The 17,000-nt window shown below is 47.7% G+C and overlaps 1 protein-coding gene across 1 annotated transcript; it reads right to left on the bottom strand.

Annotated features, from left to right (window-relative positions):
• Positions 1-3,485: 3,485 nt before the first annotated feature.
• On the bottom strand, positions 3,486-5,403 carry Gp9 (glycoprotein IX platelet). Its single transcript, XM_034512643.2, has 2 exons — positions 5,291-5,403; positions 3,486-4,284 (listed from the first exon to the last, which is right to left on the bottom strand). Exons 1-2 carry the CDS (start codon positions 5,333-5,335, stop codon positions 3,739-3,741), a joined length of 591 nt encoding a protein of 196 aa, XP_034368534.1. The 5' UTR covers positions 5,336-5,403; the 3' UTR covers positions 3,486-3,738.
• Between the last annotated feature and the right edge of the window lie 11,597 nt (positions 5,404-17,000).

Raw genomic sequence — 17,000 nt, 5'->3', positions numbered from 1 at the left:
GATGTTTCAATCCTAATGTTTTCTCTTAGGTAAGAGGAGGAGCTTAGACATTGTCTGAGTGTCCCAGGAGAGGCATGCGGCAGAAATGACCTTCATGAAGTATTTCATGGAAACGCTGGAAAGTGTCGTGCATTGAAGCACAGGACTGAATCTTTCACTCAGACCTGAACGCTCATCCTCAATAGATGAACGTATGAAGCCAAGTGGCAGGTGTGGTGCAGTGAAGTGTTCCTTAGAATAAAACTGAGGGGCTGGAGAGATGGCTCGGTGGTTAAGGGCGCTGGCTGATCTTCCAGAAGTCCTGGGTTCAATTCCCAGCAACTACATGGTTGTAGCTCACAAGCACCTGTAAGGGGATCTGATGTCTTCCTCTGGTGTGCAGGTGTACCTGCAGATAGAGCACTCATATGTCAAATAAATAAATAGATTAAAAAAAGAATAAAACTGAAACTATAAAATATTATAAAATTATACATTATGTTATAAAGCATAATAACTGAGCAGAGTGTGGTGGTGCTCACCTCTAACTACCCCTGAAGCAGGCAGGAAGGAAGGTAGACATTTCAAAGCCAGCGTGAACTACAGAGTAAGTTTGAGGCTAGCCTTGGCAACTGGAGACCTAGTCTCAAAGAACAAAGAGAATAACCAAATACTTGTGAGCCATAAAGACGTGTTTCCAGTTATACCATCAAGGAAAAGATTGAAATGTTTTAAATTATAATTACATGCATTTTGGGGAGAGAGTATTTTTGGCAGGGTATTCAGCCTGGATTAGTAATAAATAGTGTTTGGGGTGTGGAGTAGGGTAGTATTTTCTCTATTTTCTGACCTAGTGATTATGATAATGAGTACTTATAAGTCAGAAGCTGATAGAGCTATTCCCTTTTAGAAAGAAAAAATAAGAATAAAGGTGGTTATGGTCTCAGCAACACAGTTCAGAAAGAACACCAGAAGAAAAACTGCAGCACTGTGCCTGTGACTCCTCTCAGAGGGAACCCCACAGCACTGTGCCCGTGACTCCTCTCAGAGGGAACCCCACAGCACTGTGCCCGTGACTCCTCTCAGAGGGAACCCCACAGCACTGTGCCCAGGGACTCTTATAAAGGACAACATTTAATTGGGGGCTGGCTTACAGTTTTAGAAGTTTAATCCATTCTTGTGACGGGAAGCATGGCAGCACATAGGCAGACATGGTGCTGAAGGAGCTGAGAGTTCTACGTCAGGATGGGCAGGCAGCCGGAAGAGACAGCAAGCCACTAGGCCTGACTGGAACTTCTAAAAACCCCAAAACCTAGTGACATACTTCCTCCAACAAGGCCACACCTCCTAATAATGTCACTCCCTATAAGCCTATGGGGACCATTTTCTTTCAAACCACCACACTAGGCAAGCTTTTCTCTACTGATCTGCATTCTTAGACCCTGCTGTTTTTATTTATTTAAAGACTATTTTAAAAATGTTAAAAAGTGTTTTATGTGTGTGGGTATTTGGCCCACATGTATGTCTATGCACACATATGTGTGCCTAGTGCCTTTGGAGGCCAGAAGGTGTCAGATCCTCATCAACTAGAGTTACAGATGGTTGTGAGCTGACACAGGGCAGCTGGGAATTGAACCTGGGTCCTCTGGAAGAACCTGAGGTGAGTACTGCTCCCTTCTTGGTCGGGAAGCAGAGAGGTGTGTATTCCAATACCTACTCCACAGGCATATCCTCAGTGCTTAAATTCCTCTCATCAGACTCCTCTTCCTGAATGTTCCAACTTTCTCTAGAGTGCCACGTGCTGGGGCCCAAGCCTCTGAATCACTAGCTGGTGGAAGACTTTCAAGACCCAAACTGTAGCACCTGGTCTGTGGTGAAACCCCAGTCTTGTCTCTGGGACCCTTGGGGAATCAAACCCTGACTCCTACCTCACAAGGCTGAGGGCAGAGAGCAGGCTCTTACTGGATAGAGCCAGCTTGGCTAGTAGGGTGAGGGCCTATATGTGCACACCAGAGTGTCAGGAGGCAGAGGGGTAGAATTTTGGGGCAGGAGGATTATTCCCCCCCCCCCCCCCAAGGAGCCAGGTACTGAAAGTTCCTGGGATCTGCATGTACTCAGAAGATTTTTGTTGAGACAGAGTTTCACTATGTATCCCTGACTGCCTGGTACTAATAGAGAACCACCTGCCTCAGCCTCCTGAATGCTGGGATTAAAGGCATGTATCAGGTTTGATGAAGCATTTCTGGCTAGTGAAAGGGCCATGGTGGTCCATCTGTAAGTGGCTTGGGGTCCATATCCCCCTCTATGCTAGGGAAGACTCCTTGCTGACAAGATACCTGAGAACATGAGGAGTTTCACACAGGCCTTAGGCCCAGGGGTAGAGACCGCAGTTCATTGTATTACATGTGCCCATTTAACAGCTGATTTCTAACTTGGGTCTCTCTCTCTCTCTCTCTCTCTCTCTCTCTCTCTCTCTCTCTTCCTCTCTCTTCCTCTCTCAGATGTCACCTCTCTCACAGGTGTCACACTGTGCTCTGGGCTAGGCTGGAACTCATTGCATAGCCCAGGCTGCCCTGAATCTACAGTGATAGTCTTGCTTTGGTTTCCATAGTGCTGTGATTACAGGTATAGCCCCTTGTCTTGCTCTTTTTTAAAGTTTTGATTGCCAACACTTAACACATGGACAGGACCTTTGGAACTCCGGGTTAGGGGGCATTTTCTATTCAGTGGCATTGCCCTGAGCCCCTTTGAGTGAAGCCCAGATTGCCTAGTTACCACAGTCCCCACCACTTCCCATTGTCTCCTCCCTGAGCTTCTGGCTAAATCTCTTTACCAAGTCCTGTGAGCCAAGGTCCTTTTGTACACTTTGTCTTCTTGGCCTTCCTGGTGGAACCTGACTCACGTGGCCACCCTTGCTGGCATGGTTCAGACAGACAGACAGACAGACGGAGAGGAGAGAGAGAGAGAGAGAGAGAGAGAGAGAGAGAGAGAGAGAGAGAGAGATCCAGAAGACGAATCTGATGATCACTGCTTAAGGCAGGATGGGACTCAGGCTTTGGAGGCTGCTGGTGCCAGCATTTTGGGAAGAATTGTTTTCTCTTTTATGTAAAGAAATAGGTAGAGAAGAGGAAAGAAGTGGGTAGAGGCAGGGAGCCCCCATGCCTCCCGTGCTGGAAAGAAACTCAGAGGCCAACTGGGTAGAGCACCGTGAAGATGCCCTTCACCCCTGGATCTTCAGTTCACTCTGCCCCACTCGCTGCTATGCCCACTGAACTTCTGTGGAGCCTGGATGGGAGCTGAAGGCCTGTGTGAAGAGGCCGTTGCCAGAGGCCATGAGAGCTGGTCCCAGGACCTGGCTCAGGATGTCTAGAGATTACGGAATTGGTATGACTGGGTGGGAAGCCTCCGGGAGAGAGTAGCCTCAGTCCCAGCTTAAAACAGAATGGACCCAGGTTTCCTAGAAGGAGCCAAACTTAAGAAAATGACGATTTTGAGCTCATACAAAAAGGTTGTGCAGAGGGTTTATTGCTGTCTTTTAAAATTACATTTATTTATTTGTTGTGCGTGAATGGCAAGGTTGTGGAGGTGAGATTCGGTTCTCTCCTGGGGATCGAACCCAGGTCTTTAGACTGGGCAGCAAGTGTCTTGCCCACTGAGTGGCCTCAGCCCTGTGGGCTTTTGATGGCATGGGCTGACTGGGGCTGATGCTTCTGGGGACCTGACTTAGGTCTGAACTCTCCCTGGTTTTAAAGGATAGGTTCAGTTCCAGGACTCTGTAAATGCATTCAATAGACCAGCCAGCAGAATCAGGCCCAGCACAGCCACAGCCACTAGTGACACATCCCACCACATCCCTGAATAGGCCCAGGATGGTGGCAGCTTCCAGCCACAGCTGCCCAGCTCATAGCCTGTCAGCTGGCCCAGTGGGCGCCTGGTGGCCAAGTCAGGGCTGGCGCAGTACACGTGTAGCAGGGCCTCGGGCGTGTGGTCCTCCAGCCAGAGGCGTAGGTAGGTGAGGCTGCAGTCACAGTGCCAGGGGTTGTGTGTCACATTGAGGTCCCACAGCTGAGGCATGTGGTCGAAGGCACCTGGTGGCACTGAACGTAGGCTGTTGTTGGCCAACAAGAGCTGTCGAGTGTGGGGTGGCAGCACAGGCAGGGCTGTAAGGCCTTGCCCCTCACAGTTCACCTTTAACCCCATGGTTTCCAAGGACTGGCAAGTACAGGGCTTGGGGCAAGCCTGAGTACCTGTGGTCACAGGCCAGAGCAGAAACAGGAGCCCCCAGGTAGTCATCCAGCAGGCAGGCTATGGGCAGAGCAAGGAGGTTAATGTTTGTCAACCTGTACCAGGATACCTGTGCTGGACAGGGTATGTACTTTTTCTCCAGGCCTCTGTAGGGTGTTGGGTACAGACCAGGAAGTGTGGTAGAGAGGAACGGGGTCTTCCTGGTCTCTGGCAGAGATCTAAGGCTCTGCTCAGATAAGGGAGCAGGTGACTGGTAAGGGACTCCAGTTTTAGTCCCTGGCCACAGAGAACAGGAAAGGTCTTTCTGGACTGTACCCAGTTCTTTGCTTAAGTCGGGAGTCAGGCCAGGGAATATGTTCAATGCCTTGGCCACCCTCGCATGATGACTAATTCAAAAAACCTGCAGGTAGGGCTCGCAGGGTGGCAGCTCAGAGGGGAACACATAGACCTGTCTTTTTTTTTTTTTTTTTTTTTTTTTTTTTTTTTTGGTTTTTCGAGACAGGGTTTCTCTGTATAGCCCTGGCTATCCTGGAACTCACTCTGTAGACCAGGCTGGCCTCGAACTCAGAAATCCGCCTGCCTCTGCCTCCCAAGTGCTGGGATTAAAGGCGTGCACCACCACCGCCCGGCTAGACCTGTCTTGAAAGCACTCATCTAGGCTAATGCCCAGAACTGGGAAAGGGAGACTCAGGGAGAGGAAGCGCTTGCCCAGTGTTACCCGGAAGTCCATGGTAAAGTCCAGAGTCAGGAAAATGTCTCATGACCATCTGGTTCTGCCAGGTTTGCAGCCTTTGATCCTGGCTTAGGACTAGGGGGCCTTTCTGTCTTGGCTCTCCCGCCAGGGCCCAACTCACAGCAGGCTTCTGGGGGTGTTCATTGAATGACCCCTGAATCTTGATTCAGCCAAGTTGCTGGTTGACAACTTAGAGCAAATGACCCCCTCCCACTTTCCATCTTTTAGCAGAGAGAGTCCAGGGAGAGACTGACATGTCCCCTCTCTTTCTGCCAGCTCAGCTGGAGTGGACACAAGGCACAAGGTCATGCTGAAAATAAGGAGACTGCTTACCTGCGAGGCCTTGGTCAGGACACATCTTGTGTGGGCTGATGCCATCCTGGTCAAGGCTGCGGTGGTGGTGCATGTACACAGGGAGCTTCGGGAGCTGGCAGTGTGGCTGCTTCCTGACAGGAGGAAGGAAATGATGAAAATAGCCTGGCTTATCCCCTAAGGACAGCCCTGAGGGCCTATCAGGGCCAGGAGGCACCCAGGGTCCTAGGGCCTTGGACATAGAGCTGCAGGCCAACCCTACCTTAAGGGAGGGGTACCTCTTTACACAGGCAGCCTATGGTCTTGTGTGATGGGTTTGTGGGCCAATCAAGGTGCCCCTTGCGGGCCAATCAAGGTGCCCCTTGCCTGGTGCTAGTAGTTGGGGAGGGCTTCCTGGAGGAGGAGAAGGGTGATGGCTGGCTCTAAATTTTCCTTTAAGACATGGGCCCAACTGCAACGAAGACCAGTATTTCTCTCTCATTTACTTTTATAGCCTCTTCCACTTGATCCTGATGTCTGTTTCCATTCCCGTTTCAGTTTAATTAATGGTTTTGGTATTACAAGATATTAATCAAAATCGCATCTAATGGTGAAATAGAATCATACAACTAAAATTCAAATCTGTGTTTTAATAACAAATCATAAAACCCCCACAGTTATGAACACTAACCAAGTCAATTGATACTTAGCAGATGACAGAGTTCATGGGCACAGAAGTGGGGGTAGGGGGGTTCTGGTGAAGCCTGAGCTGGAGTAACATGTGCTGGAGCTGGGGCTCCTGGGACCATGGGAAGAAGGATAGACCACTGGGGAGGGTAAGAGACCCCTGACCAACTCTGTGGTCATGGCTGGTGTTGGCCAAAATCAACAAACACAGTAAAAGGATCGTGGCCCCTTTGTCTGGAGAGATTCAGATGGGTATAGGGTTGGAGAGGGAAACTGAGGCAGAGAGTAAGCAGTGCCACCATCTAAGGTGCACTGGATGCTGTCAGCAGGGCAGAGGCTGCCAACATGATCTGCTGCTGGATCCTATGTGCTCTTCATGGAGCAAAAGTCGTGCTGGGCGGAGTCAGCGCAGAGGCTGACAGCGCATCCTCTTCCTCTTACACAGGCCTCTTGCATCTCCACATTCTAGCTGCTGCCCTCCCCTGTAGACAGGCCTTTGGACTAGGCTGGAGACTGGGACTCCCTCTGGGCCTATCAAAGCCCGGTGCTCTCTTTGCAGCATCTGTGCACTTCTGCTTTCAGTATAAGGGGTTGCATGTGCTCAGAACTCTCACTGGGTGAGCTCTGGTTCCCCAGGGCTGGCTAGAGGTCATGCCTGCCTGGAACCTACTTTCATGCTGTGGTGAGGACTTGGCCCCTGGTTGGCCTCAGTCTCTGCGAGCTTTTCCTCCCTTTGTGATAGAGCCTTGGGCATCAGGAATCTTCACTGTCCTGCCCATCTTCAGGGCAGCTGGTTTTTCCTCAAGGTGGGACCAGAATCCCTGGGTGAGTGGGGAATCACACAGCCCCCAGGCCAGGCCTGTTCAGGTGCCTAAGACTTGCTTATTTTTAGCAGATAGCAGCAGCAGCACCAAAACCAACAAAATATTCCACAAATAATTTATTTTTCTTACAGGAAAATGTTCAAAAGAATAGGGAGAAGAAAATTAAAAATTTCTCCAACCCCAACATGAAATGAGAATGCCTTTGGGGGCTGGTGTTAAGGGTATAACTCAACATAGAACTCTCACCTAACATGTGCAAGGGCCCAGGTTTGGAGTCCCAGAGACATATGGACAGCCATATAGAAGTTTTTTGTTTTTTGTTTTTTGTTTTTTTCTTGGCAAGATAGGTCATCCGGAGTCCATTCTTTCCTGGTCTCTCCGGATTCCACTGTGACTAAAGCCACATCCACAGCATCTGTCACGGAGGCTCAGCACTGCTGTGTGGGTGTGGCTTTCTTAAGGAATCCTCTTATCTGCTTTGCACAGGGCCTTTGTGGTGCTGAGAGGATCCGAGGTATCCCCCCCTCCCTGGGGCTCTGGAACTGTGGCTGAGACGGTGTTACAACTGTGGTTTAGCTATCATAAGATGCCATAGTAAATATTCTTTTAATGCTATTTACAAATAATAAGAACTGCCAAGAGCTGTTAGGTCCTTACTCCCCTCACCCCCTTGGAGACAGGGTTTCTCTGTGTAGCCCTGGGTGCCTGGATCTTACTCTGTAGATCCACCTGCCTCTGCCTCTGGTGTTCTGGGATTAATCTTGACAGTCTTGGGCTGAGCACTGTCAACCTAGTGGCTCAGCTCTTCTCTTGTGGTCGGCTTGGGCTGCGCTCACAGCAGTCCTGCTAAGCTGGACACTGACTGCATGGCTGCCTTGAGGGAGCTGCACCTGAGCACAGCTGCTTCCCACCAAAATACAGCTCCAGCCTCCACTCGTCCCATGAGCTCTAGCAGCCGTGTTTACCCAGATCAGATGAGAACCGGCCTCACACACCCTGTGTAATTGAGGAAGATCTCCAACCCTTGGTCCTCCTGCCTCTACTTACCAAGTGCTGGGATTGCAGGCGTGTGCCACTATAACCCACTCAAAGAGATTCTTATTTTTGTTCTTACCCCCTCTTCTTCCTCCTCAGGATTGCTTTGGTCATTCTGGCTCTTTTGTAGTTCTGTACATTACAAAATATATTTAAAAAATTTTTAATTTCATGTTTATGGAGTGTTTTGCCTGCATGAATATCTGCACCACATGTGTGCCTGGTACCTGCAGAGGTCAGAGGAGACATTGACTGGAACTCGAGTTATAATGGTTGTGAACCATGTGGGTTCCAGGAACTGAGCCCAAGTCCTCTGCAAGAGCAAAATGTGCTCTTAACTAACCAGCCATCTCGCCGGCTCCTCTGTAGAAATTTTAGGGTTTTTCTATCGCCATGGAGAAAGTCATTGATATTTAGATAGGACTTGCATCAGTTCTGTAGGTCACTTTGAGCAGTAGTATGGCTCTTTAGCATCATGGAGTCTTTGGATCTATGAACATGGATTTTCTTTCCAGTTTTTGTGTCCTTTGATTTTCCTCTTTATTTTCTTTTTACACTCATTCTATATGTGTATATGTGTGTGTACGTGTGTATATGTATGTGTGAATGTTTTTGTGTGTATGTATATGTGTGTATGTGTATATGTATGTGTGTATATATATGTGTATGTGTGTATGTGTATATGTATGTATGTGTGTATGTATATGTGTGTATGTGTATATGTATATGTGTATGTATATGTGTGTATGTGTGTATGTGTGTATATATGTGTATGTATGTATATATATATGTATGTGTGTATGTATGTATATATATATATATGTATATATATATATATGCATGTGTGTATGTGTGCAAGCATGTAGCATGTATGTGTGCTGTGAAAGGCAGAAAACTACTAGCAGGAGCCAGTTCTCTCCTTCCATTATGTGGACTCTAGACTTGGGGCACAGGTCATCAGGCTTGGTGGCAATCACCGTTACCTGCCAGCTTGTCAGCTCTTTTATTGAAAACTGCATTGAAGGCCAGGCAGTGGTGACACACATGTTTAATCCCAGCACTCTGGGGAAGGGCAGAGGAGGAGGATCTCTGTGCACTCAACACTAAATGTCCATCTTTACAATAAACAAACACAGTAATTGTCACACAAAAAGGAAACATTCTTCAAAAAGCCATTGTTTCTCGACTTGGCACAGCTTTGAGTTTTTATGTTTTCACAAAAAAGAAGAATATATTCTATAATTTTTTAAATTTATTTTTAGATTAACTTATTTTGTTTTCTGTATATGAGTGTTTTTCCTGCATGTATGTTTGCATGCAGTGCCCACATAGTTCAGAAGAGGGCATCAGATCCGTGGAACTGGAGTTACAAAGGGTTGTGAGCTATCATGTGAGTTTGGGGAGTCGAGTCCAGGGCCTCTGGAAGAGCAGCCAATGTTCTTAACTTTTTTTCACCATGGTCTTTCACTGGCCTCGAACTCACAAAGATAGCCCTGCCTCTGCTAAGATTAAAGGTGTAGGCCGCCATGCCTGACTATACTTTATTTTGTCTTTTGTCTTTTTTTTTTCAGAGCTGAGGATGAACCCAGGGCCTTGCCCTTGCTAGGCAAGCGCTCTACCCCTGAGATGCCCCCCCCCCCATACTTTATATAAGGAATGAGCTTTTTCACTCATCCATAAAAACAAGGGATTGAAACGCACATATGTTTTTGTTAAATGTAGGCAAACATCCAGTCTCCTTACCTTGATTTATAGTTTCAGCATTTTGTGCACTCTAACAGTTAACCACTCTCCAGGTCTTTTATTATGAAAAAGAAATAATTGCACCAAAGGCTGATGGTTCCAGTACTTGGGAGACAGAGGCAGGAGGGTTGTCTCAAAGTGTGAGGCCAATGTGATCCACACGGTAGGATCCAGGACAGCCAGGGCTACACAGCAAGACTCTATCTCAGAAAAAAAGAAAAAGAGGAAGACCAACAGAGTTAACTAACCTGGACCCTTGGCAGCTCTCAGAGACTGAGCCACCAACCAAAGTGCATACATGGCCCATGGCACATAGGGCTGCCTTGTCTGAAGGCAGTGGGAGAGGATGTACACAGAGACTTGATGTGCCAGGTGGGGGGGGGTACCCAGAGGAGGCCCACCCTCTCAGAGGAGAAGGGGAGAAGGAAAGGGGGATGGATGGAGGAACTCTGTGAAGGGGAGACTGGGAGCAGGGAACAGCATTTGGTATGTAAATAAATATAGAAAGAAAGAGAGAAGTAGGTAGATGTATGTGCTAGTGCCAGTGATGAAGAAGGCTTTTGCTTTTTTTTTTTTTTTTTTTTTTTTAAGAGTTTCTCTGTGTAGCCTTGAATGTTCTGGAACTCGTTCTATAGACTAGGCTGGACTTGAACTCACAGAGATCCACTTGCCTCTGTGCCTCTGCCTCTGCCTCTCTGCCTCTCTGCCTCTCTGCCTCTCTGCCTCTCTGCCTCTCTGCCTCTCTGCCTCTCTGCCTCTCTGCCTCTCTGCCTCTCTGCCTCTCTGCCTCTCTGCCTCTCTGCCTCTCTGCCTCTCTGCCTCCTCTCTGCCTCTCTGCCTCTCTGCCTCTCTGCCTCCTCTCTGCCTCTCTGCCTCTCTGCCTCTGCCTCTCTGCCTCTCTGCCTCTGCCTCTCTGCCTCTGCCTCCCTGCCTCCCTGCCTCCCTGCCTCTCTGCCTCTCTCTCTGCCTCTCTGCCTCTCTGCCTCTCTCTCTGCCTCTCTGCCTCTCTGCCTCTCTGCCTCTCTGCCTCTCTGCCTCTCTGCCTCTCTGCCTCTCTGCCTCTCTGCCTCCTCTCTGCCTCTCTGCCTCTCTGCCTCCTCTCTGCCTCTCTGCCTCTCTGCCTCCTCTCTGCCTCTCTGCCTCTCTGCCTCTGCCTCTCTGCCTCTGCCTCCCTGCCTCCCTGCCTCTCTGCCTCTCTGCCTCTCTGCCTCTCTGCCTCCTCTCTGCCTCTCTGCCTCTCTGCCTCTCTGCCTCCTCTCTGCCTCTCTGCCTCTCTGCCTCTGCCTCTCTGCCTCTCTGCCTCTGCCTCTCTGCCTCTGCCTCCCTGCCTCCCTGCCTCCCTGCCTCCCTGCCTCCCTGCCTCTCTGCCTCTCTGCCTCTCTGCCTCTCTGCCTCTCTGCCTCCTCTCTGCCTCTCTGCCTCTCTGCCTCTGCCTCTCTGCCTCTCTGCCTCTCTGCCTCTCTGCCTCCTCTCTGCCTCTCTGCCTCCCTGCCTCCCTGCCTCCCTGCCCTCCTGCCTCCTGCCTCCTGCCTCCTGCCTCCTGCCTCCTGCCTCCTGCCTCCTGCCTCCTGCCTCCTGCCTCCTGCCTCCTGCCTCCTGCCTCTGCCTTCCAGATGCTGAGATTAAAGACGTGTGCATCACCAAGCCTGGCTGAAAAAGGCTTTTTAACACCAAGTACGAAGCACACAGCCATAAACAAAGGAATATCCTGAATTACTTAAACTTTCAAAAAAAGGTGGGGGAGGAGTTTGAGAAATTGATTAATATCAACAGAATCTATTTGTATCTCACAAGACTTCTTTGATTGAAAAAACAATCTAAAAAGCCCCCCAAGTTAGGAGAGTTCTTGTTACTTGTTGCCTTTAAAATGTAGAAATAAAAGTTCATGGGAACAAGCACGGGAAATAAATGATAAAAATCCCCTTCTTTGAATGATGCTGTTTCTAAAGGAATTTCTGAAATTAGTAACCAACGGTTCTAACTGTGTATTAGCAGATTACAGGCACTTCCAAGTCTGTACTTCTGGTAGATGAAACAACTCTTTCATTTATTATGTATTTGCTCATTTAAAAAGGTTTGTTGGGCTGAAGAGATGGCTCACCGATTAAGAGCACTGGCTGCTCTTCCAGAGTTCCTGAGTTCAATTCCCAGCAACCACATGGTGGCTCACAACCATTTATAACTGGATCCGATACCTTCTTCTGGTGTGTCTGAAGACAGCTACAGTGTACTCATATGTATAAAATAAATAAATCTTTACAAAAAAGAGTTGTTTACGTGTATCTGCGTATTGTGTGGTCAGCAGGTGCACTCATAAGTACAAGGGACCATGGAGGCCAGAGGGGTGTCAGGTGCCCTGGAGGTGGAGTTACAGGTGGGTGTGGACCACTGGAACCTAGGTCCTCTCCAAGAGTGACACATGTTCTGCTCTGCTGTTCCTCTCCTCCCCTGCTCTCCTCTTCCCTTCCTCCCCTCCTCTGTCCTTCCCCTCTCCCTCTCTCCCTCTCTCCCTCTCTCCCTCTCTCCCTCTCTCCCTCTCTCCCTCTCTCCCTCCCTCCCTCCCTCCCTCCCTAACTCCCTCCCTCCCTCCCTCCCTCCCTCCCTCCCTCTCTCCCTCCTTTCCGGCTCCTTTCTATCTGAGGCAGGGTTTCACTGTGTAACCCTGGCTGGCCTGGAACATACAGAGCCTGAGTGCTGGGATAAATGGCTCATGCTTGGTCCCGTGCTTGGCAACATGTGCCCTTGACTGTTGAGCCATCTCTCCAGCCCCAGTTTGCTGGGTTTATTTCCTGAGACAAGGTCTCAGGTAGCTCACACTGGCCTTGAACTTGTTATACAACCAAGGATGCCCTTGAATTTCTGGTTCTTCTGCCTCGACCTGCAAAGTGCTGAGATTCCAGGTGAGTGTCACCTTGCCTAGCTGAACAACTGGTATTTTTCACTTTATGTAAGATATGTCTATAAAGGGCACACATAAAGAATTGTTGTCTTATTGCTCTTTGCAAGGAACACAGAGTCGAGGAATACCTTGAAGTTGAAGACTTTTTCACAACTGAAGTGTACAGTGGGAACACCACATTGGTTTGTCCAGCCAGGGCTGGAAGGATGGTGGTGAGAGCATTGGGTTTGCAGCCCCAGTTAAAGCTAGTGGCAATGAGCATAGTGTGTTTACTTTCTGCGTGGTCCACCAGGAAGCACTCAGAGCAAGACAGTATCACTCGTGCTGCATGCTGCAATTTGCTGTATATACTACCAAAGTCAGCAATGTGTGAGCGGAGCCCTAGCAGACACTTGCTTCAAACCCAGGCGAAAATGTGGGCCTTCACCATCAAAGTGTATTATTTCATGCAGAGAGAGGGGTGGTGTTTAAATAGATTATCGAAATTCAAAGATTAAGTTTTTAAAGTGTGTGTGTGGTACATGCACATGTGGGTGTGAATGCCTGTGCACACACTCAGAGGCCTGAGAAGGATGCTGCCCTGCTGTATCACTGTCTACCTTGTTCCTTTTGACACAGGATCTCTTACTGAAACCAGAGCTGGCAGTTAGGCTGCCTGAAGGGAACCCCACCCACTGCTGGGCCCTCCTTTGTCGTGAGTCCTGGGGTCTGAACTCAGGTGTTGTTATTGCTCTTAGACATCACTGGCTTGGCCTTTGTTCTGAATGCTGAGTTAATTTCTTCTGTTGTTGCTGTTGCTGATTCCTTACTGATATTAGAATCAGCTTCACCAAACTTCCATTAAGGACAGGTTTTATTTATTTATTTGTTTATTCATTTATTAGTTTATTTATTTTCATTCACTTTAAGTCCCGATTGCTGCCCTCCTCTCCGTCACCCCTCCCACAATTGCTCCCCCCACCTCTCCTCCCCTTCTACTCTGAGAGGGAGGAGGCCCCCCTGGGTACCCCCTAATCCTAGCACATCAAGTCTCTATGGGGCTAGCCACATCCTCTTCTATTGAGGCCAGATCAGGCACCCCAGCTAGAAGAACATATTTTACAGACAGGCAACAGCTTTTGGGATAGCCCTGACTCCAGTTCAGGATCCATATGAAGACCAAGCTGCACATCTATTACATATGAGCAGGGAGACCTAGGTCCAGCCCATGTATGTTCTTTGGTTGGTGGTTCCGTCTGACTCTGTTGGTCTTCCTGTGGAGTTCCTATCCCTTTCAGGACCCTCAGTCCTTCCCTCAGCTCTTCCATAAGAGTCCCCAAGCTCCATCCACTGTTTGGCGGTGGGTGTCTGCATCCATCTGAGTCAGCTGCTGGGTAGAGCCTCTCAGAGGACAGCCACGCTTGCTAGGCTCCTGTCTGCAAGCATAACAGAGTATCATTACTAGTGTCAGGGATTGTGCTTGCCCATGGGATGGGTCTCTAATTGAGCCAGTTATTGCTTGGCCATTCCCTCCAAGGTTTCACTATGTAGCATTCTCAGGTGCGAGTCAACTGTTGTTATTGTTTCCAAGTAAGCTCATTTAATCATTTTTCTCATTTATATAATATATTATCTATCTATCTATCTATCTATCTATCTATCTATCTATCTATCTAGTCATCCCTCCTTCTTGTCTTGTTCCTCTAGAGAACCCCAAATAATACAGAAGCCTCACTTAAACTTACTTAAACTCCTTCAAACACCTTTCTAGAATACTTAGTTGGTCCTGAGCAGTGCCAGGTCAGGGGTCAGGTCACAGGGCTCAGGTCAGGGGTCAGGTCTAGGGTCTTCTGTGCTTCTCTGTGCTACCACTCTTTTTTTGTTATATTTTCATTTTTTAAAAATCTACAACTATGCTTTATAAATTTTTCTTGTGACAGAGTTTCTCTGCATAGCCCTGGCTATCCTAGAACTCTCTGTGTAGACCAGGCTGGCCTCTAACTCACAGAGATTTATCTGCTTCTGTCTCTGCAGTATCAGGAATAAAAGAGTGAGCCACCATGCTTAGCTGGAACTTCACTGAGTTCATTTATGAGTTGTACAATCTCTTAAAGTGCAATAGTTAGTGCTATCTACATGTAAAGCCGCATTAGCTACACGGATAGCTTAACTTCTTTCTCCTGATTTGGATGCCTTTCTTTCTTTCTCTGGCCTGAATGCTCTTGGTAAGACTTCCTGTACCACATTAAACAAGAGGAAAAGAGAGACAGCTGTCAGACCTTAGAGCAAATGCTCCAGCTTGTCCCTGTTGGTGTGACACTGTTTTTCACAAGTAGCTTTTGACATCATGAGGTGCGTTTCTCCTGTATCTAATTTGTTAAGAGTTTTTCTCTTGAAGCTATGTTGAATTTTATCAAATATTTTTGCTGTATCTACTGAGATGATCTATACATTTTTTTGTGCTTTATTGTATTGAGTTGTATCATGATTCATGATTTGTATGTGCAAACCATTCTTGCATCTCTGGTATATGTATCTTGTTTTTTTCTTTTTGGTAGTGTCTCATTATACAACTCAAGCTAGCCTCAAAGTCTTCATCCTACCTACTACTGAGGTTATAGGTGTGTGATGCCATAGCACACAGTCTAATCCTTTTGTGTAAGTTTTATTGAGAGATTTTGCATCTTTGTTCTTTAGGGATATGGTGCTATAGTATTTCTTTTCTTTGTTTTTTTAAAAATAGTCATTGGGTTGTGGTATTGGGGTAATGCTGAACAGTGGAATTCATTCTGTCCCATTTTGGAGGACTGTCTCAGTTGGAAGACTTGGAATTAATCTTGTCTAAGTGTTTCCTAGACATTTTTCTCTGCGAGACGTTGCTTCCGCCTGTGCTTTCTGTCCTCGTCGCTGGCCTGCTTGGATGCTCTGTGTCTTCCTGGCTTCGTTTGCCGGCTGCCTGTGTTCAGGAGCTCAGTCACGTTGTGTTTTCTAGCTTTACAGGCCAACCCAGGTCCTAGGACTCTCTGGGTAGTCAATGTCCTTCCCTAGTGGCTGTTTCTGCTTCTAGAAAGCTGGGGCGGGCGACCTCAGCACTTAGGAGGCAGAGACAGGCAGATCTCTGTAAGTTGGAGGCCAGCCTGACCAGCACCGGGAGACCCAATCTCCAAACAAACCTCTCTGAGTCTCACTTTTCTGCTGTCTCCAAAGGGAATGTGTTCAATTCAGAGAGAACTGCTATACTAGGTATATCTATAATCTGAGAACTCAGGAAGCTGAGACAGGAGGATTGGGAGTCGAAGGCCATCTGAATTACATGGCAAGACCCACCTTGTGATGGTTTATATATGCTTGTCTTAGGGAGTGGCACTACTTGTAGGTGTGGTCTTGTTGGAATAGGCATGTCACTGTGGGTGTGGGCTTTAAGACCCTACTCTTAGCTGCCTGGAAGTTAGTATTCTGCTAGCAGCCTTCAGATGAAGATATAGAACTTTCAGCTCTGCCTGCACCATGTCTGCCTGGATGCTGCCATGTTCCTGCCTTGATGATAATGGACTGAACTACTGAACCTGTAAGTCAACCCCAATTAAATGTTGTCCTTATAAGACTGGCCTTGGTCATGGTGTCTATTCCCAGCAGTAAAACCCTAACTAAGACACACCTCAAAAAACAAAACAGTAAAATATATAGATTTACAAACTTATACATGTATAAGTTTAAAAATAGAGCAGATTCTAAAAAAAAAAAAAAAAAAAAAAAAAAAAAAAAAAAAAAAAAAAAAAAAAAAAGGACAGGCCCCTGTCCTAAGGCCCTCTCAGGTTGAACCTGAACTCTCACTTCAGGCTGGAAGAGTTGGAAACCTTGGTCTCTGTGCATCCATCCAGGGAGTGAGCTCCCCCCCTAGTGGCGACAATGCAGAATTACTGCCTCTTAGTTGGGTGTCAGGGAAGGAAAGTAGTTTAAGGTCAATGGAATATTTTTGCCAGAAGGTGAAGGAAGGACATTGGTTAGAATTTCCCAGAAAACATTTTTTAACGAGTTACAGACACTTAGTACAATTCTAAAATTCCAGAGAAGCACTTCTAGAAAAAGAGTCAGAACGGGCAAACAGGACGTCTGTTCTCACTCATTTTTGTGTGTTTCCGGGACCTGCCGTGGAGTCACAGCGATCCCTGCCCTGTTCCTCAAGCCCCATCCAATACATCACTCTCACCTTTCCATTTAAGGGCCCTACACTGGGTGCCTCAAGTTTTGGGTATTATTGTTATATTATTTTTAATTCTGAAACAAATTCATTTTTGAATTATGTTTTCTAAGTGGCAGGGCACTGGGTATGCATGGGGTGGGCCTCTGGAGCCTCAGAGCACGCGGGCTTCACTTCCGTTACCTTCCGGCCTCGCTGCTGCCCACTCCTGCATCCTAGCCTTATCTCAGCTCGGTGTATTGTGTCTGATGTGGCCTGGAAGCATCAGGCCCGAGCAGGGATGCCCTTCTCCCAGTACCTTTTAGCTGGATTCCTGCTTTTAACTTGTTTAGGGATCACTGGCCAGGCCTCCCACCCCACCATGTATGTTAACAAAGCACGAGT

Source organism: Arvicanthis niloticus, chromosome 9 (assembly GCF_011762505.2).
Source record: "Arvicanthis niloticus isolate mArvNil1 chromosome 9, mArvNil1.pat.X, whole genome shotgun sequence".
NCBI classification, from domain to species: domain Eukaryota; kingdom Metazoa; phylum Chordata; class Mammalia; order Rodentia; family Muridae; genus Arvicanthis; species Arvicanthis niloticus.
Note: the sequence above shows the minus strand (reverse complement) of the source record. Positions and strands in the feature narration are given on the sequence as shown.